The sequence below is a fragment of the Ustilago hordei genome (assembly GCF_900519145.1).
Source record: "Ustilago hordei strain Uho2 genome assembly, contig: UHO2_contig_01, whole genome shotgun sequence".
Classification (NCBI taxonomy): Eukaryota; Fungi; Basidiomycota; class Ustilaginomycetes; order Ustilaginales; family Ustilaginaceae; genus Ustilago; species Ustilago hordei.
Window position 1 is genome coordinate 2,429,902 of NW_024545270.1, and position 19,632 is coordinate 2,449,533.

The 19,632-nt window shown below is 54.0% G+C and overlaps 5 protein-coding genes across 5 annotated transcripts; 4 read left to right on the plus strand and 1 right to left on the minus strand.

The window, feature by feature from the left end:
- Positions 1–1,001: 1,001 nt before the first annotated feature.
- Positions 1,002–1,737, plus strand: UHO2_00651 (uncharacterized protein; the record flags this gene model as incomplete). Its single annotated transcript, XM_041557271.1, has 2 exons — positions 1,002–1,297; positions 1,395–1,737. 2 exons carry the CDS (start codon positions 1,002–1,004, stop codon positions 1,735–1,737), a joined length of 639 nt encoding a protein of 212 aa, XP_041413205.1.
- A 1,333-nt stretch (positions 1,738–3,070) lies between these two features.
- UHO2_00652 (uncharacterized protein) lies at positions 3,071–8,389 on the plus strand (the record flags this gene model as incomplete). Its single annotated transcript, XM_041557272.1, has 1 exon — positions 3,071–8,389. One exon carries the CDS (start codon positions 3,071–3,073, stop codon positions 8,387–8,389), a length of 5,319 nt encoding a protein of 1,772 aa, XP_041413206.1.
- A 1,601-nt stretch (positions 8,390–9,990) lies between these two features.
- Positions 9,991–10,716, plus strand: UHO2_00653 (uncharacterized protein; the record flags this gene model as incomplete). Its single annotated transcript, XM_041557273.1, has 1 exon — positions 9,991–10,716. One exon carries the CDS (start codon positions 9,991–9,993, stop codon positions 10,714–10,716), a length of 726 nt encoding a protein of 241 aa, XP_041413207.1.
- Positions 10,717–13,602: 2,886 nt separating this feature from the next.
- Positions 13,603–16,827, plus strand: UHO2_00654 (uncharacterized protein; the record flags this gene model as incomplete). Its single annotated transcript, XM_041557274.1, has 1 exon — positions 13,603–16,827. One exon carries the CDS (start codon positions 13,603–13,605, stop codon positions 16,825–16,827), a length of 3,225 nt encoding a protein of 1,074 aa, XP_041413208.1.
- A 1,015-nt stretch (positions 16,828–17,842) lies between these two features.
- Positions 17,843–19,336, minus strand: UHO2_00655 (uncharacterized protein; the record flags this gene model as incomplete). Its single annotated transcript, XM_041557275.1, has 2 exons — positions 17,843–18,994; positions 19,073–19,336. The coding sequence occupies 2 exons, from the start codon at positions 19,334–19,336 to the stop codon at positions 17,843–17,845; spliced, it is 1,416 nt and encodes a 471-aa protein (XP_041413209.1).
- Positions 19,337–19,632: the final 296 nt, after the last annotated feature.

Consider the following 19,632-nt stretch of genomic DNA (forward strand, 5'->3'; position numbering starts at 1 on the left):
GCTTTACCGGAAGAGAGTTGCATCGATCCTGTAAAGCACTCCGAGAGGAACTTTACACTACTAGCGGGTTTCAAATTTTTTTGCCCTCGAAAACTAGAGTCTTCCAATACTCAAAAAAGCTCAGGAAATTAATGCCCCCAAATGTAAGCTGTGTTTTTAGAGGGTTAAATTTCAAAGCCAAGCAAGAGTTAGGGTTAGTGTCGGCCGGAACATGAAGTGTCGGCCGGAAAATGAAGCAGTTCCGGAATCCGAACCACCTTGTAGCTCCACCATCTTTGACACTCTCGTCGCACAATCAAAGTAGATACAGTCATTATTGACACCGTGGGTTTCAATCCCCTATTGTACTACGCTGGCATCTTTCTTCTAGGGACACTTTTCTCCATTCGCGCGGATCGCTATCAACCAAAGCATCGGTTTCGCTGATCAAACTTTGGGTGATCCGTGTCCGAGAAGAGCGCTGCCTATGTCGGAAAGATGTCGACTGCACTTTTTCAGGGCTAACTTGACATTGTGACGCTGACCTGTGAAGACATGCAGGCACTGTGGCATACTGTGCGGATTGGTATGGTCGAGCAGGGTTGCTGGTGGACTAACTCTTAGACCCTTTCGAGCTCAGGTGACAGGTCTTGACAGTTCTCGGGAGCAAAAGTTGAACGAAAAGAAGGACACAAAAAAAAAAAAAAAAGAAGACGTCTTTGGTCGCGAGACTGTCTGTTAGGCCCAAGAGGATTTTCTTCCGCACAGTGTAAGACCGACTTCGTCTAGCAAACTAGGAAAAAGCGCCCCGATCTCCACATAGCTGTCGTTGTTCACACGACTTGCGCAACGTGAACCCTTGCTTCGACCTTGGACACGGACTCTTCTCGCGCAGCATCATGGATGCCAATGCAGCTTATGTAGCAGCTTTCCAGATGGTCTTAGAGTAGTGCAGACCAACTAAATGACCTTTGACGCTAAGTGCCAGGACATCAACCCCACCTACCAGCATCGACCTCGCGATGCCTTCCCAGGTCAATGCTGAAGCGAGCGAGGACAAGGACGGCAAGAGACCAGGATATCAGTCCAAGGATGAGCTGTCAACCGGGCTCTGGCTCTTGAAGCACACGCAAGGCATCGTGACTACGGCGACCGCTGTCGGTATTCTGCATCTGCGAACTACACATGTCCTATACTTCACGATCGGCAGCCTTGCGACGAGCTTCTCTGCCAAGGGCCTGAAGAGGGTGATCAAACAGCCTCGCCCACCAGGCTCACGAGTCAAAAAGACGAGCGGGATGCCGTCGACACATAGCGCGTGAGTAAAAGCTCCTAGCTCGCAGTGCAGCGAGTTCAATCGTCATGCTGACCCTTGCAGAATCTTACTTTCTACCTCGACGTTTGCTTTGGGACAGCACCATCTCATTCATGGGCATCTACATCATGCTATCGGCCCTCTTTTTGCCCCTGCATCCGACCTTCTCACTCGATTCTAGCTCTGACGGTGTGACTCGGATTTGGATCGCGCTAGTTGGCATCACGGCCCCTGTCCTCGTCATGTGGTCTCGAGTGCGTCTCGGCGTACATACTCCGGCGCAGACACTGGTCGGAGCAGCGCTTGGCGTGGGCAAAGCATGCATATGGTTCACAGCATGGAATGGGACGAACCTCCTGTTGGGTTCTAGCTCGTCTTTCGACAGGGCCGCTTCGACGCACTCGGTTCTACACAACGGTCTCAAAGACTGGATAGGCGCCTAAGTTGACTGGATCATCAGCCAGACAGAAGCCAGGCTATTCGGATCAACATAGCCATTATGCATTCTGCATTGTCGATCAGAAGGGAGAGCTAGATTGGTCCCTTGATCAGAACAGACATTGAAGCATACATAGAACAAGCGATGCCGATGCGGGCTACCATCTTGCCCGATTGCTTCCGATCTCCGAGATCGAGGCGGCTTAGCGTGGAGTAGAATCACAATCAACATGCTTTGTGACCGCGATGATCTCGAGAAGACTTGGACGCAGAGTAGCTTTCTGAATCTTTACTCTGTAACTGCCTTTGATCAGCAAGATCATACATTGGCTCTCGTGCTCACAATGACAATATAAAAAGACGCTGGCTGCGATTTGGCGTGCTCAGCGACTAACAAGAAGAGGTGGGTGTGCAGCTTACTTGGCCATGAAAGACACGTGTGCACCACAGAAAAGGTTGCCTGCCGTCTGCTGCCGGAAAAGATATTCTCGCACGCTGCTGTATCTTGTTGAGGCAGAAGCCGAGCAAAGGACCATTTCGCTGCTTTTTGATATTCGCGACCTTCTTCCCCTGTCACGGAGACACAAAGGAAAGAGAAGCAGGGCAGGGCCCAAAAAAAAAAAAAAAAAAAAAAAAAAAAAAAAAAAAAAAAAAAAAAAGGCGCGAGACTCGGGGTGCGAGAGGAACAGCAGCCGTAGAAGATGAGTGAGTGAAGCGTGAAGCGACTTTGGTTCTCCGCCAGTCAAGAGTGCTGCGCGAAGAGCTTGTGTGCGTCCCAGCCCGGCTTCCGATGCTTTGGCTCTCGCGAAGTAGCCTGTTTATTTATATATATTTAATTAATTTTTTTTTTTTTTTTTTTGACTTTTTGCCTGTGTTCTCAAGGCTGCAAAAGTTGTCTCGCCGTTTCTTCAGCCTTTTGCGTGATTTTGTAGCTTCCATTCGGTGAAGCACACGGACACTGGGATTGAGCCTCACTCGTTAATCCTCTCGCTTCCTGAAGCAAGCGACTTTGCCCGTCTCCACTTGTTCGAACATCTCTTCATTCCACCACACCTCTTCACACCTCTTCTCGTCATCAGAGGCACCGATCTCGTTCATCTTTCTTCGACCCACTTTATCCCCATTGCAACGATCCTAACGACTCCTACGCCCATTGCTCGGCCTGTCCGATCGAGCCAATATTTCAACCGTGCGCTGCACTGACCAGCCATCCAACAGGCAACGAGCCGATCCAGCGCAGATAATCAGGCTTCTTGGCTCTGAAACTCTCGAGCACCTTGGTACCATCCACACCGACGTCAGCGCACCTCCTGATCGGGAGGCGAATCAGTAGCAATTATGGCCATCTTTGGCAAGAAAAAGTCCGACAAGGACAGGGACAAGGAAAAGCAGCAGTCACAGTCTTCTGGCCCCTCCATTGGCGACAGCATCTCATCACCATCTCCTGCCATGGAGTCCTCCGCCAGACAGCCTTCACAGCAACAACAACAACAGCAGCAGCAGCAGCAGTCACCCTATTCGAGGGAAGCATCCGGCATCCCAACTCCTGGCGGCTCTCATATCCCTAACAAGGGCTCCATATCTGGTCTACCCGGCGGTCCCATGGCGATGGGCAGTGGCTTTGCACCCTATCCCGGTCAGCTAGGTCCATCTGGTGTCCCAGCTTCCAGCTCAGGTCCTCTCGGCTCCGCATCAGGTTTCCGTTTCGGTGGACCAGTTCCTCGTCCAGATGGCATCGGTTCTGGCATCCCTACTCCAGGTGGTCAAGGCTCTCTTCGCTCGCGTAAGATAAGCGAACAGGGTGCACCTATAATGGCCGCCGGTGCTCCACCTGGCTCCAACTTTGGCATGGGCGGCGGTGTCGGCAGTCCGAATGGTGGCAGCATCTCAGGTCTCCCTTCTCAATCATCTGGTCCTGATGCCGGTCCACCGCTCTCCAACCCCAATCTGCCGGGAGCACTACTCGACAAGGGTCGATCTCAACAAGTCGTCTACCCATGGAGTCAGCGTGGTCTTGTGATGAAGCCACCCAAGTTCCTCGACGAATCTCGTCAAGCTCCTCCAGGCGCACTTAGCCCCTTCCCTTTCCCACGCTACGGACATGCTGTCAACCAGATGGCAAGCGCCTCCGGCGAGCTCTACCTTTTTGGTGGCTTGGTACGTGAGAGTGTCAAGAACGACCTCTACACCGTCTACGTCGACAAGCTCATTTCGCAAACATCCAACTCTCCTCCCAATGTCACTGGCCCAGGCTCGGTCAACCCTAGCCAGATCTACGCCAGTGCTACGCTCGTGCAGACGACCGGTGAGATTCCACCACCACGTGTTGGCCATGCAACGGTTCTCGTATCCAACGTCCTCATCCTTTGGGGTGGTGACACAAAGGTTCGCGCTGACGACAAGCAGGATGAGGGCCTGTACCTGCTCAATCTTAGCACCCGCGAATGGACCCGTGTCAAGGCTGGCGATGGTCCCGAGACTTGCCCTGTTGGCAGGTACGGCCACAGTGTCGCTATCGTCGGCTCACGCTTCTTTGTCTTTGGTGGTCAAGTGGATGGAACCTTCATGAACGACCTTTGGTGCTTCGACCTCAACAGTCTCAAGGGGACACCAACCTGGGAGTGTCTCAAGCCCCAGGGCGACGTTCCACCCAAGCGTACCGGTCATGCCAGCGTCACATACAAGGAGAAGATCTACGTCTTCGGAGGTACCGATGGCCAATACCACTACAATGACACTTGGTGCTACGACATTGCTTCCGACACCTGGAAGGAGCTTTTATGCATCGGCTACATCCCTGTTCCTCGTGAGGGGCACGCAGCCTGTGTTGTTGATGACGTCATGTACATTTTTGGCGGTCGAGGTGTCGACGGCAAGGACCTCGGTGATCTGGCCAGCTTCAAGATCACCAACCAGCGCTGGTACATGTTCGCCAACATGGGTCCTTCTCCCAGCGGTCGTTCCGGCCACGCCTTGTCGACCTTCCAGAACAAGGTCGTTGTGCTCGGTGGTGAAAGTTTCACTGGCGCTAAGCCCGACGATCCCGCCACTCTACACGTTCTCGACACGGCCAAGATCAAGTATCCCACCGACAACAACGCCTCGCAGGTCAAGACACCTGGCGGATCCAAGTCCAACATCACCTCGCCGAGCAATGGTACTTCTACCGGTCCCGCTGCTGTTCCAGGCTCGCAGATCCTAGGTACCAACGGATCCGTTCGTAGTGCCATGTCTCCTCTTGCAGAGGGCGACGAACGTCACAGGACGATCTCGCCGACCACGCGCGGAGCTCCCGGACCCATCCAAGGTAGCGCGCCTACTTCTCCTCCCGAACGTGGCATCGAGCAGAACTTTGCGCAACAGCAGCAGCAGCAGCAGCAACCGCAACCGCAACAGCAACAGCAGCAGCAACCGCAACCGCAACAGCAACAGCAGCAGCAACCGCAACCGCAACCGCAACAGCAACAGCAACTGCAACAGCAACAGCAACAGCAACCGCAACAGCAGCAGCAACCGCAACAGCAACAGCAGATGCCACCTAGTTCTGCGCCAGGCGTTGTTGTTCCCGCACAGATCCAGTCACAGCCGTCGCTGCAACAACAACTCGCAAACCAAGTGTCTCCTCTACAGGGACCGTCGACATTACAGTCACCTTACCAGCAACTACCGCGCGCTGGTGTCATGAACGGAGACCCTGCCATGCGCGCCATCAGTCCTCCGTCCAGCATTCCACAGTACCAGACTCAGCTGTCACAACCATCTCAGCTCCTGACCCAGCAGTCGGGTCAGTTGCCGCCTCAACAGCAACAGGTGCCCAACCAATCTCAGTCTTACCCGTATCAACAGCAGATGGGACTTGGTTCCACACCTGGCGTTGCATCCGCCAGTGCTCCAGCTTCTTACGATGGTCCACGCAGTCAGCGCTCTATCGAGAACATGCGTGCTGGTGGTGCTCTTTCACCGACCAACATGAACTCGATGCGCAGCATCAACGGCGTCGTCAGCAAGAGGGACTCGCCAGCTGCGCCTCAGGACGGTTTCCACTACGGTCGTACCACCAGTCCACCTGGCACCAATGGCTACATGTCGCCTCAAAATATGCCAGCCGAGGTCGATGCGATGCGCAAACGCGAGGCATGGTACAAGGCGGCGCTGGCTCTTGCTGTCAAGAAGGGCTTCGTCGAGCCTGATCAGCTCAATGCCGGCGACCTCAGCATCGGAGATGCGCAGAGCATCACTTCAGAGCGAGTTAGTCTCGATGGCATCGACACGGGTGCTGAAGGCAGTGACAAGGATCGCGTCCTCAAAATCCTCATCTCTCTGAAGGCCCAGCTTGCGATCGCCAAAGCTACCATCGCTCAACAGGCTCAAGGAGAGGCTGATCGTCACGCCGAGTCAGATCGAGCCCGTTCTGCTGCTTTGCAAGAAGCCGCCTACTATCGCGCCAAGTTATCAGCTATCGAGTCCGGCAACGGTGACGAAGTGACACGTCTCGACCGTGAGCGTGCCAACAAGCTCGAAAAGTCGTTAGCCGACGCTCTTCGGGAGAGCACACAGCTTGAACGTCAAGTATCGTCGGTTCGCGAACAAGCCAAGCTTGAACAGCAGCTGCGCAACTCGGCAGAAGAGAGACTCTCAGAGACCGCTAAGCGTGCCATGGCCGCTGAGGCTGCTCAAATGAAGGCATACGATGAGCTGTCAGCTCTGCAGAAGCGTAGCTACTCGACTGAGAGCGCTTTGCGCGAGCACACTGAGCAGGTCACGACGCTCTCGTCGCTCCTATCGCGTCACAGAGCCGATCACGAGCATGCTTCTCGTCAGCTGGACGAGGCCAAGGCCAGTGTCGCAGCGCACCTTGCAGCCTTGATGCAACTCCAGACTGCACACGGCTCGGTTACGACTCGTGCCGCCGAATACGAGCGTCTGCACGACGAGCAGCGGGGCATGCTTCAGCAGCACCAGTCAAACATTGCTGATCTCCGGGCTCAACTTGAAGCGAAGTCGGCCGAGGCTTCCAACCACGCCTCACGAGCTGCTGAGCTCGAGACCTTGTTGCACCAACATCGACAGGAAGCGGAGACGCACCGCACAGCTGCCACGAGCGGACTTGCAGCATTGCTTGCTCACAAAGATCAGACATCGAGCGGGGATCTTGGTGCCTCTACTGCTGTGCCCTCGCACGTCTTGGACAAGATGCGAGCGCTGGAAGACGAGGCCGAGCAGCTTCGACAGCTCCATGCCGAGGCGCGCCAGATGGCCGATGAGCACGCTAGCTCGCTTCAAGAGATGCAGAATCGTCACTTGACCACAGAGAAGCAAGCAACGGCGTTGCGCTCCGAGCTCACTGCTCTTCGCAGTCAGCTTGCTGTGGCATTGCAGGAAGCGGCACGACTCAAGGACACTGCCAGCTCCAAGGATCTCGAGCTGCGTGACCGCAACCGTGCCATCGAGGCAGCTCAGGTCAAGTCGAGCTTGCTCAAGCAATTTATGGCTGAGCATGGTGTCAGCGTGCCCAACGAGGACGAGCTGAGCGTCAAGTCTGGTTATGCTGATCGCCGTATCCGCGAGCTCGAGGATGAAATCGATGCACGAGGACGAGAATTGCAGGAAGCAGAGCACCGTCTACAGGACTCCGAGAGCCGCGTCGAAGAGCTCACACGCGAGCTTGAACACCATGCCTCGCTCACTGCAAGCCGCGGTACTGCCGACAGTACCACAGTGGCTGAAGCAGAGCGACGTGCTCAGCTGGCCGAGCGTGAGCTCGCCGAGACGACCGCCTCATACAAGGATAGGATGGCACAGCTCGAGAACGACTATCAGACCGCTGTTCAATTCGTCAAGGGCACTGAAAAGATGCTGCGTAGGATGAAGGACGAGCTGACAAAGTACAAGACTGAGAACGCCGCCTTACAAAACGAGCTTGCTTCGATGCGATCTGCAGGTGGCGGTGGACGTCTGAGCACCGACGATGGCGCACGCTCCGAAGAGGCAGCACGTGACATTGAGGCGCTACGAAGCCACCTCGCCGATGTGACACAGCAGAGCGAGGAGATCGCAGCCGAGAACCGCGAGCTGGAGCGCAGAGTAGCTCAGCTTGTGGCAGAGCAGGAACAACACCGTGGCTCGCTCGACAAGACTGACGACATAGCCGGAAGCTCTGATAATGGCCACTCGAGCCGTAAGGTTTCCGAACTGGAGAGCGAGGTGGCTCGATTGCAGGCCAGCTTGGAAGAGTCGCGCAAGGAAGTCAAGAAGACATTGGAGCGCAACGAGCAGTTGCAGACACAGCTCAGCTCGAGTTCGGCCAGCAAGTCGACTGAGGCTGGCGTCGAGGATGCTTCGTCGCTGAGTCGCTCATTAAGCGCAGCGCAGACGAGCAACGAGCAGCTGAAACGCGAGAATGCCAACTTGACACAGCGTCTGCAGGAGCTGGACGACAAGTTCCAGCTTTTGCTCGGACGAATCGAGTCGACACACGAAGACGGTGGCGAGCGAGCACGAGACAGCATGGCGTACGGTAGCATCGCTTCCGAGCTCGATAAGTGGGAGCGCGGCACACTTGGCGAGAGCGATGCCTATGCAGCTCAGCAGGCGTCACAAGCTGATACAGTACCGCTGTCCAGTGCTGAGGCGTATGCTGGCAAGGCGGATCACTAGGTGATCCGCCTTGCCAGCATTTATCCTGCGTATTTTCTTCAGCAGGCGCCTCCTCTTTAGACCCAGTGATTCCCTTTCTCTTTCAAGTCCACACAAGAGATTCAGCTTGCTGTGCACTTTGGTGTGACGAGCAGGTATGAAGGCATTCCTAACGACCTTTATCACGATGATCCCTCTGTTCCCCTTTGTAGCGCCGGACTGACTGACAGTGTCGGCGTTGAAAGCTTGTACTACTACTTGCTTCAAGGCCAGGCAGGCCCAGCCTCATGACTCGCATTCGATGATGAAATGATGATTCCCTTTTCGTTCCACCCCTGTGAGCCTGAGAGTGAGATATCTTTGCATCGAAATCAACCAACTTGACAGGAGACAGGAGTGATTAGTGAAAAGGTCCAAGATGCGGAATTCGTGGCAGCAGACAGGCAAGCAGAAGAAGAGTAAACGCAAGAGGCCATCATCTCGCTGCACAAACCGACGGTCAGAGCAACAGCAGCAGCAGCTCGAAAGTACCTAAAGACGATGGTGACAAAAGCAAGGTTGCAATGTGTGAACAGTGACCTGACAGACCACTCAAGGGTTTGATGAGACTCGCCAAGCGTTCCTCTGTGGATCTCGAAATGAGAGAGAGAGGCTGGCTGAGGACTGGCTGTGTGTGTCTCACCGAGCGATCAGCAGTTGCACGAACCTCTCTCTCTCTCTCTCTCTTCCTCCTGCCTTATTTGAGCTCAGCTCGCTTGTGTACCGCCCTCTCTCTCCCTTGCACTCTCTCTCTATCGATGCTCACGAGCTGTGGGCTGCTAAGTTAGCCAGAGACCCCTTTTTTTTTTTTTTCTTTTTTTCTTTTTTTCTTTTTTCTTTTTTCTTTTTTCTTTTTCTCTACGCGCCAGCAGGAGCTCTTCAATGTTGAATTGTCGAAATCGGAAACGCGCGCGCTGTGCTTCTCAGCGCTGATCAGCTGTGCAGTTGAAATTTCCTGATTTTCCAATTTCAGCCCACGAATTGTAGGCACAGCAACAGCAGAGAATTATATGGGATTGGTTTGAGAGTTGGGCGTCGGAACTCCTCCTGGTTCATCACTATCACCTCCATCCTCATCCTCTCATCGTTTTGACGACCGGCTACTTCTGCATCTCTTCGCTCTGCTTGGGTACGCACACATAACGAAAACATTTTCGTCTAACCCTCTCGACCGACATCTGATATTGGAACATTCAGATTCGAACAAGCATCTTGACAGACGAAGCGACGACTTGTCCTCTTCCCTTCTGACACACAAGTAAACATTTCGACCAGCGTAATACATCCAGAGTTGTTTCAGAAGCCATCGACGCACATTGGCCAGCGTCAGCCCAGTGGACTTGCAACAGGACTCTCTCGCAGGGTTCCAAGACACCTCACAGGAACTCCTATTAACCTATCTCGAGCGCTTCATAGCTTCTTGCATCGTCTCCTAGATCGGCCCCCTCTCCTTGGTTTGCTAGTGAAAAATTCTTTCCGACCAAGCGCAGCGCTTTGCGAGATCACAAAGGAGCAGAACCTCGACCAGAATCGTCTCTCTACTACTACTACAAAGCTATACCGTGGCGCGACCTAGCTCTACAATGACCGGTGTCCTTCCCTTGTTCTTGGCGCTCTGGGCGCTGCTATGTATTAGCGGTGCATTCGCTCCGGATCCACCGGCCTTCACACCAGGACTGACGAGCGGAGCAGAAACAGGAGCACAAGCGACCAACACAGCTACCTCGGTCAACATTCCATCATCAGCACCCGTTGGTGGTGTTACGGTGACACAACCTATTCAGACGGCCGATCCTTCTTACTACAAGATCGCAAGAGGCGTTGACGTCACTTTCGGCTGGAACTTCACCTCGGTACTCCAATACCCACGTACGCTCACTGTGCAGGCATACTGCTCGGACAACCTGAACACGTATGACATCGCCACTGCCCTTCCAGGTACGGCGACAAGTGTTGTCTGGTCGCCATACAACTACTCGACGAGCGTTGAAGCATCGAATCCTAACCTGCCACAACTCATTGCAGCTTCGTACCGTCTGTTGATCTATGATGAGCGTGGAATGTCTGTCGGTGCTTCGCCCGGTCTGATGCAGCCCAACACCAAGGTTCAATTTGCGTTGTACAATCCTCAGGCTTACACGCCGCTGGCAAGTGGCTGGATCTGTGCAGCTTGCAGCGGCGCGACTGGGTTGAAGGCCATGCATCCTGCATTTATTGGATTGATTGCGACCGTAGTCATCGCTGTTGTCTCGGGGTGGGGGCTGTTGACGAGGCATGGTGGTTTCGGAGCTTTTGCTGATGCAGAATGATTCATAACGCTCCTCCGTTGCTGGAGTTCAACGCCGTTGAAATCACGATAGCACGTTATCATTTATTTTTTTTGTTCACCTCGCATCCTTTGGTCTTGTTTTTTCTTAATGGACACTTTTTCTTATGCTTCCGTTTCGAGTGTGCCCAACACATGTTTGAGCTGAGGATGTTAGGGCTTCAAAACAGTGATCCATGCCCTGACCAGCGCATGATGTTGAGTTGATAGCGGACTGCAGATTGCCTGGAGACTGAAGAGTGGATCGTTGCGTCCCGACCATCGGTTCCCTCGCTTCCCGATTTCTGCGCCTGTCTCAGATCCAAAGAAAATGAAGAGGATGGAGCACGTGATGCGACACGCCGGACACGTCGCGCCCATCGCCTATCATTTGGCACTTGAAAAGAAACGCTTTGGGGTAAATGATTTTGTGAATGGAACTGCCATTTTCCCTGGGCGATTTGCCCCGTTCACAGTCAGTCGTTTCGCCAGAGTAGAGCATTCAAAACCGTCTCATGATGGAGGTGAGGAGGACAGAATTATGATGGTAGCGAATGATGAGGAAGAAGATTGCCAGTGCGAGCAGTATTGCGAGCCTCATGCTCACTGCACTGGTGGTTACAGAGAGGTTCTAGATAGCAAAGGCCAACCAAAGCCTCGTCTTTTCCGAACAAGAACGGAGAAGCCGATGGTCAGATGACTTTAGGCTTTGCTTTGCCATCGGTGTAGCGACATAGGAAGAGGCTCGGCCAAGCGGTTTGTATGTGATGCTGTAGCTCGGGCTTGATTCTGGCTGATTCTGTAATGCTGCATTTCCAGCACTTGAATTCGAACCGACAGCACAATGACACCGAGAACATGCTGCATTTCGCTGGAAGCAAGCGCTGTCTGACGCTCCTCTGCATCAGTCTCAGAGGAAAGGAGGGAAGAGGCGTGGGAGAGATGGCCATCATCATTCCTCGACTGCCTTTCGGCTTTTCCTCTCGTCTGTTGCTTTGGACTCGGGAAGATTGGGCATTTCGCCAGTCTTGCTTTTTGTTTTCCCTTTCCCCCCCCCCTCCCCTCTGCCATTTCGCCGCTCGCAAGCAAAACAATTTGACAACTGTCTGAGCACGAACTGCTCTTTTGGACCCACGACAAACAACACACACGCACAAAACACATCATCTCTCTTTCTTCTGCCCGCCATTGCTCTCTTCTAAGCTTTTCTCTGCGCTGCGCTGCCTCTTTGCTGCGCCTTCTTCCTTTGACAGACAACTCGGACGCGTGTCTCTCCATTGCCGAGGAATCTGCTTCTTACTTTCTTCCATTGCTTCCCTTCTTGTTTTGACATTCTGCCCTCCTCCTTCTCACCACCAAACTCAAGCCCTGCCTCTCTCGCTCTCTCCCTCCTCGACCACACAAAGCTTCATGCGTGCCGCTGCCGGTCCCTCGGCCTTGTCACTGCATCATTCTTAGCGCTCCACCCGGCTTTTCTCGCCTTGTTCCTTTCTTCCTTCCTTCCTTTCTTCCTTCTTTCCAGCCAGCCTCCAGCCCCCAATCTTCTCAATCACTCACTCGGTCTCACTCATCCATCGCCATCGTCATCATCCTCATTCATCTCTTTGCCGCCGCACATCTACTGATCGCCTAGCTCTTCGGTAACTTTCTTTGCAGTGCCAATCCAGTCGCAAGCCACGTTGATGCTGCTTGCCAAGGTACATCGCCCGTCTCGACCATTGACTTGGCCTTGTCCTCCTCCTCATCTGCCGCCCTTCCGCCTCCTTCGCAACCCCGACCCTTCTCTGCACACCGACTTGGGCTTCTGCGTGCACCTCATCACTGTCAGCTTTGTTTTCTCTCGCCGCTTCATCTTGCACTTGCAGCCAATCTCTTCGCCGCCTCGCGCACTCAACACGATTGCCGCCCGCTCAATTCGTCGAGTAAACACATCATCCTCATCGCTCATCCTTCCTTGCCTCTCGTCTCCAGCCCTCGGACTAGAGCTGCTGCATCTCATCCGCTGTCCGGCATAGAAGCGATCTGTCCTACCAGTAGCTTATCCTCGGCCCCGCCAGGATCGACGCTGCATTCCATCCGACTTTCTGCCCTTCTTTGCGTAAGTTGCCTGTCTCCCTTCTCCTCCTTCTTTCTTTCACTCTCGTGTTGTTCGATCTCTTTCGTAAACCTCGATACCGAACTCGTATCTGCAGAGTCTGCAACCTCGTGCAGTCCTTGCAGATCAGACAGCCTTGCATCTGGTCACTGCTTGCCTGTCATCTGCGCACCTTCTCGTAAAGCATTGGTTCGGGTTGCATGGATGCCCAGTCACCCTACTACCCTTACCATCCTGCCCGTGTCGTTCCCCTCCCTCCCTGTCCCCCTCTTGTTCCTCCTCCTCCTCCTCCTCCTCCTCCTCCTCCTCCCTCTTCCAATCCCCGCTGCTCCCTTGCACTCCTACTACCTCCCCCTCCTCCTGCCTTTTCCGATTCTTGCATCTACACACTCAGTCTAGCACCTGTGACCATCGACTCGACGACTCGGCTTTGCACTATTTGCATCTCTGAGAGATTTACAGTCAACGTGCAGCTTGCTCTTCGTCTCTTGGTCCTTGACACCATCTAGATTGTTGCTCTTGATCACCATCATCATCGTCGTGACCAGCATTCCCCTTTCATACCGCATCCGCCACCTCTACCACCTTGACACTGCCCCATCTCACCTCGCATCGCTCTCTCTGTTGGACTTGCTCGACTGACCAAGAAACCATCATTACCCTTTCTTCATCCTAACCTTGAACCGCTTTACATCCGATCGGCGACCCGTGATCATCACACGGACCTACATTCGATCTTTGCTCACCAACCGCATATACACCCCGCCGCATCACCTTGCGCTTCCTATTGCAATGATGCAGGCCGAATCGTCTCATCCTCCCCGCACTGCTTTGGCTGCAAGCGGCATCGTTCCGATACAGTCCACATCACCATACTTGGCAGCAGCTCCACCAGGTCTCTTTGCTTCGCCTCCCGTTGCTCAGTCGCCTCTATTTGATCCAGCATCCCAGGGCCAACAGCAGCAACAGCAACAGCAACAGCAACAACATAACCAACACATCCACCATCAACCGCAGCCACCACCGCCATTGCAGCATTCCAATCTCATTGCTGCAAACGGCGCTTTCCAGCATCCAGCAGCACGCGGCTTCCACTCAATCGTGCATGATCCATCTGGCCCTTCGAATGAAGCTGCTTTCCGCGTACCCGACGTCCCACGTACTGCACCTGTGATCGACTACGGCAATCCATACCAGCAGCAGCTCGACTCACATATCCACTTGCAGCAGCAGCACCATCCGCATCCAGTCCCGTACCATCCAAGCCTCTACGCTTCGACATCCTACTCCTCGCTTGCAGGCTCAAGTCCCGTACCCGACTTTCCATCTGGCTTCCCCTCGCACAGCGCATACACACATTCAGATTTGGGCACGATGCCGCCGAATCCGATGATGCGATACAACTCCTTCGCCATGTCTGGCGATGCGTCCTCCAGCGGAACGCCAGGGCCTATGACACAGCAGGACATCGACAACTTACTTGCCATGTCTCGTGCACAGGCAGGCAACCACGGTGATGCCAGTGCCTTCCCTTGCACGTACTGTGACAAGGTCTACACCGGCAAACACGCTCGTAGTATCTGGCGTCGCCATCTTCAGGACAAGCACAACATTCCTCTCAGCGCACAACCCCGTCGAACTCGATGGGATGGCGATGTCAACCGACCCAAGAATGCCGAAGAGCGCCGCGCACGTATGCTCGAAAGCAAGCGTAGATGGGCGAGAAAGAAGCGTTTACAAGAGAAACAGGCGGCCCAGGCGGGAAAGTCTGGTAGCAACACGCCTAACCTCGAAGACACTGATGACGAGGGTGATGACGGGGATGATGGAGCTGATGCTGACATTTCCGGCATGTCGATGAGCTTCCCTCAAGGTGGAAATGGGGATGGCGGCGATGACACTTTCTCAATGCCAACGCCGGCCGAAGCTCATAGGAGAGCCTCGCTCAAGGCAGAGTCGATTGCACACTGGGAGACTTCGCATCAGACGTTTGCATCCCAAGGCCCAGCCAAGCGACAAGCATTGGCTCCTTCAACCGCATCCAATGTTGCGGGTCCTAGCACAACGCCTTCGCAGTATCCTACCGCGTTGCCATTGATGAGTGGTGGCGCCTTTGTCGCACAAGAGCTTGCAGCAGCCAGCGGCGGCATGTACTCTAGCTCGCCCATGCGTCGTCTTGGTCTCTCCATCGCACTCCCACAACCTCACCAACAACAGCAAGGGATGGGTCCGACAATGCTCTCCAACCCCAACGAAAGCTTTAGCTCCAACAGCAGCGAGTACTCGCAACCCGGCTCGGCCAGCTTCTTCAACGACAGCTTTGGAGGCAACATGAGCAACTCCGGTAGCGAGACTGCCAACACTTCAATTGATACTCCTGCGACGACTTGGCCTGCTCTACCTCCTATCGATGGCGACAAGGTTGCAGCTGCGATGCAAGGTCAACCTCGTGTGCAGCCAAGGGGTGACAAGGACGCTGCTATCCAGCTGCTGGCTCTTCGATCTGGGTCGAATTCGCCTGCGGACGACAGGAAGATGAGTCTGAAGCGAAGAGAAAGCGATGGAGATGCACCTTGGTCCTCGACGCCTAGTCGCGGAAAAGCTGCTTCCGAGCACGCCGCTCTTACTGCTTTGTCTAGCTCAACAGCGGCAGAGATCACGGGCAGGAAGAACGACGAAGTGATCGGTGGGTTGAGCCCTTCGCCTGTTTCCCGGACGCTGGCGTCTGGCGCGGGATCGACGTCGGCAGTTCGAGTGATGCCAATTTCCACACCAGGACCTTCCTCTCGTTCGGGTGAAAACCCTTTCAGTCTCGACAAACACAAGATCTCGCCCTACGAAGGTCGTCGAAAGCTCAGCTACTCTGGTGCTCCCGCTTCTCCGATTGCTTCGCCGACGCATATCACTTTCGTAAACAGTGGAATCGGTGGTGGCATTGGTATGGGCAAAAGTGTCTCCTCTACTTCTACTTCGACTGGTCCACTTGGGGTTAAGCTTCCTCCTCTTGTCAGTACGCCTATCCGACCTTCTTCGCAGACCGAGGGTACTGAAATGGGTATGGAGAGAATCAAGATGGACTCTTTGCCGCCATTGCTCGGTTCAGCAAGCAAGAAGTTGGGCGGCGGTGCGGGAGTGAGTGCGCCGATGATGTCGACTCCTTTCTCCAAGCCTATGATGTCGAATCTTGGGTATTCGGCGATGCGACGTGGTGATTGCAACTCCACCATGGGTGCCACTTCTGCCATGCACCATGACGGGTCAATGGCGAACTCAGTCCGTCCTTCACCATCTCGTCACCACTCCAACGACCAATTCTCCTCGCCTCAACATCTCAACCTCACCGAATCTTTGGGTTTGGCCCCACACTCGATCTCACGCACTTCGTCCTACGCATCGGCATGCTACGCTTCATCGTTAGGGTTGACCCCCAGTGTAGCCGGAATGTCAGGTGGCCTTATTGTTGGGGCAAGTGGCACGCCGTTCCATTCTGGACTTGGTGCCTTGAGTGGCTTAGGTGGCTTTACTCCGCTTTCCACCGCCAAAGTGGGTGGTAGTGGAGTTGTTTTCTGGCCTGACAGCACTAGGAAGTCGGCCATGAAAGGGTCTCCTACCGTGTACAAGTCTCACTCTCAGGCGGAGGGATCGATGAGGAAGAGCGCAAAGAGGAAATTCTCTACTCTCAGTCGCGCCGCTGCGGCTTGCTCCAAGTCTCGCACTGCTTCTCCAGTTCTGGCTGCGGGCAAAGGCGACATCTTCGACGCGGACTACAGGAAGAATGTTTCTGCCGCAGGTGGACCCAGTAGCGATGACACGTTTAGTGACGATGACGATGTGGAAAACCTCATGTCCATTGGCGCACTAGATACACCCTCTAGGCCTGCGGCGATGAGGAAGTTACCCAGAACCAGTAGTAGTGGTAGTCACAAGCTCGCACCTGCACCCACTACACCGGCTAGGAACGCAGAGAGAGCGATTGTGGTCCAGAGGTCTCCGTTGGGAGTGATTAAGATCAATTACTAACATGGCGGTTGGCGCTTATTGGTGTGTTTATTGTACTTGTTTTGGTTTCTCTATCTTTCCGCCCCCCCCCCCCCCCCCCCCCCCCCCCCACTATATATGGTTTGGTAAGGGGGGCCGTATCGGTTTCACTATTCTGTTTGTTTAGTTTTTGATTGTCATCTTGGTTCTTTTGCAAATGACTCTTTTTCATTTATCCGACCAAGATTGAGCGTGCATCTGTGGTGCAAATTGAGATCCTGATGGAAGCGGTGGATGGAGATGAGGAAGAAGGACGATTGGTGAGAGTGTCAAAGATGATGGCACACACAAGCAGACAGATGAGAAGGATTGGCTAATCGGAACGCTTTTGACATTTCTCTTTCTTCTGTTTTCTTGATGTCTCGGCTGCATTTGCTGTTCGAATTGTGCGTCTGGTGGCATGAGCGATTTGACTTGTTTTCGGACTCCCTTCTGTTGCAGCTGATCATTCTCGTCATCCTAGTAGGCTGTGTTTCCCCCCCCCCTCTCTATACTAATGCGCTTCTTCTGAGACTTGTCCTCTCGTCTCTTGCCGAATAAAGCTTGGTTTGCTGCTTGCTACTTTTCCTCGCTATCCTAAATGCTTAGAGTCAATCTTCTTCACCACCACACGCCGAGCCTTGCTTGGTGTTCACTTTACTTGTTTCCCCTGCTACCCTTGTTCTCATCCTCCTTCAATCGCTTCGCACTCCCAATCAAATCTTCAAGCGCCATTTCAAACCTGTCTAGGTGCAGGTCGGGGAGGAGGAGGTAAAACCTTTCGTAGTCCTCCTTCGAATTTCCCCACTAGATCCGCCACCTTCTCTTGAGTCGCATGCATAAATGAATCTAATTCAAAAGAGTGCTTGTACGAAAAAGTGGGCGATCGGAGCTGGATTGAAATCGTTGTTCTGACGCCCAACAACGTTGGATGTGGTGCGGCGGAGCAAAATGGTCCAAAAGTGTCAGTGATCCTAAGATGAGGTTAATGTCACTAATTGGGTAAGGAGGGGTTTACTTACTTCACAACTCCCTGCTGAACGGGCGAAGTACCGATAAGGAAAGAAGGAGTGGCCGTGGGTGTAAGTGGTTCGGCTTGCTTCTTGGGCTTCTTCTGCTTCTTTTTGCTTTTATTTTGAGGTTGCATCGCCGCTGATTGCGTGGCCAGTACGACTATTTCTCCCTCTTCTTCATCTGAAGAACCGATAGTCGAGCTAGGTGAGGGAGCGCGTGTGACGTTTGTTCGAGTGTTGAGGGCGCTGCTTGCAGTAGAAGCGGAGGCAGTAGCAACGGCCTTGCTCGCGGCACGGCCAGGAGAAGAAGCGATAGAAGTCGATCCAGTGGGAACAGGGGTAAAAGCATCAACCATAACCACATCCGCTTCAACATCACGTGTAACTATACCTCTTCCTCCACCTACACCCAAGCCAACATCCTGTCTCATCGTATGGCGACGATAAGCTGCATCATAAGGCATAACACCTTGAGCTCGACCACGGTTGGATAGCAAGTTGAAGCGCGGAGCTGGGGTTGGGGTTCGTGCTGAAAGTGCAAGGTTGCGCGTCGTCGTGGGGGCAATTGCAGGTGGGCGGGAGGGGAGCCTAGTGCGAGGCATGGTTGCTGGCGTAGCTGAGCGCGGAGCTGGAGTAGGTAAGCGCGGAGCCATGCTCGTAGCCCTAGCAGGAGGAGCTGGGGTGCTGTGAATCTGCGTGTGAGTGATGCGCGGCGTCGAAGGAGAAGGTGTAGAGCGAGGAATGGTGCGACTAGCCCTAACAAAAGGAGCTGGAGTTTTACGGCTGACGATCGGAGTTCCAGGTCTGATGGGCGTCGTGGTAGGAGGACCTATCGCTCCGTCGCTAAGCGAAGGGGTCGTGCTCTCAGCCTTAACCACCACACCTTCTTCCGTCTTCACCCTAACCCCATCTGCGCCTGCTGCAGCAATGTTGACCGAAACAGGAGTAGGCGTAACACTCTCTCCTCTAGCAGCCGCAGCAGGGGTAGCAGGTCTAAACGACCCCGAGCGAGGCTGTGCACGACCAGTAGTGGCAAAGGCTTGCGCCATCTGTGCTGTCAAGTTCCCGCCCGTTACCATCTGGCCGTTGACAGTGATGGGCGAGGGGATCGGATAAGGAGTGGATCTGGTGAGGTCAATTACACTTTTTACTCTCCCCTACACAGCACAATAATGTCAATTGTGTCAGCTTCGATTACGGACAAATGATCGGTGAGGGAGGGGGATTGAACTTACATGAGGGGACAGTGTACAAGGACCAAGACAAGCAGTGCCTGCTCGAGCGCGGTTCGGTGTAGGAGTGGCTGGGCTGGCACAGCCCACGACTGAGGACCGTATAGTTTCAGCAGACGAAGTAGAGTCGTTGCGCGTCGCACCTGTTGTGGGAGTGGCGGGTGTACGTGCATTTGAAGTGTCACTACGGATGGTACTAGGCGTTGAAAAGGCGCCTGGTGTGCTAGGCCGGAGCCTGGGAGGAGTCATGGTACTGATATCAGCCATTGTGGATGAGGTATGGCTTTATTGTGGAAGGAGGTTGCGATTGGTGATGTGTGTAGACAGCCGAACGATTTCAAACGCGGGCCGAAGCGGACGAGGAATGCAACAGAACGTGATGGAGTAGGTTTGTTGTTCAGCCAAAGAGCGTCAAGGGAGCAGAAGAGTCAGAAGAGACAAAGTTCAGATCCTCCTCTTGAAAGAAGACTAAGCCAAACGCTTGGAGACAGCGTCGAAGAGTGGTAAGGGAGAGTCAAAGAGATGGTGATCAGTGTGGAAGAAGGTGAAGACGGAGATGACGA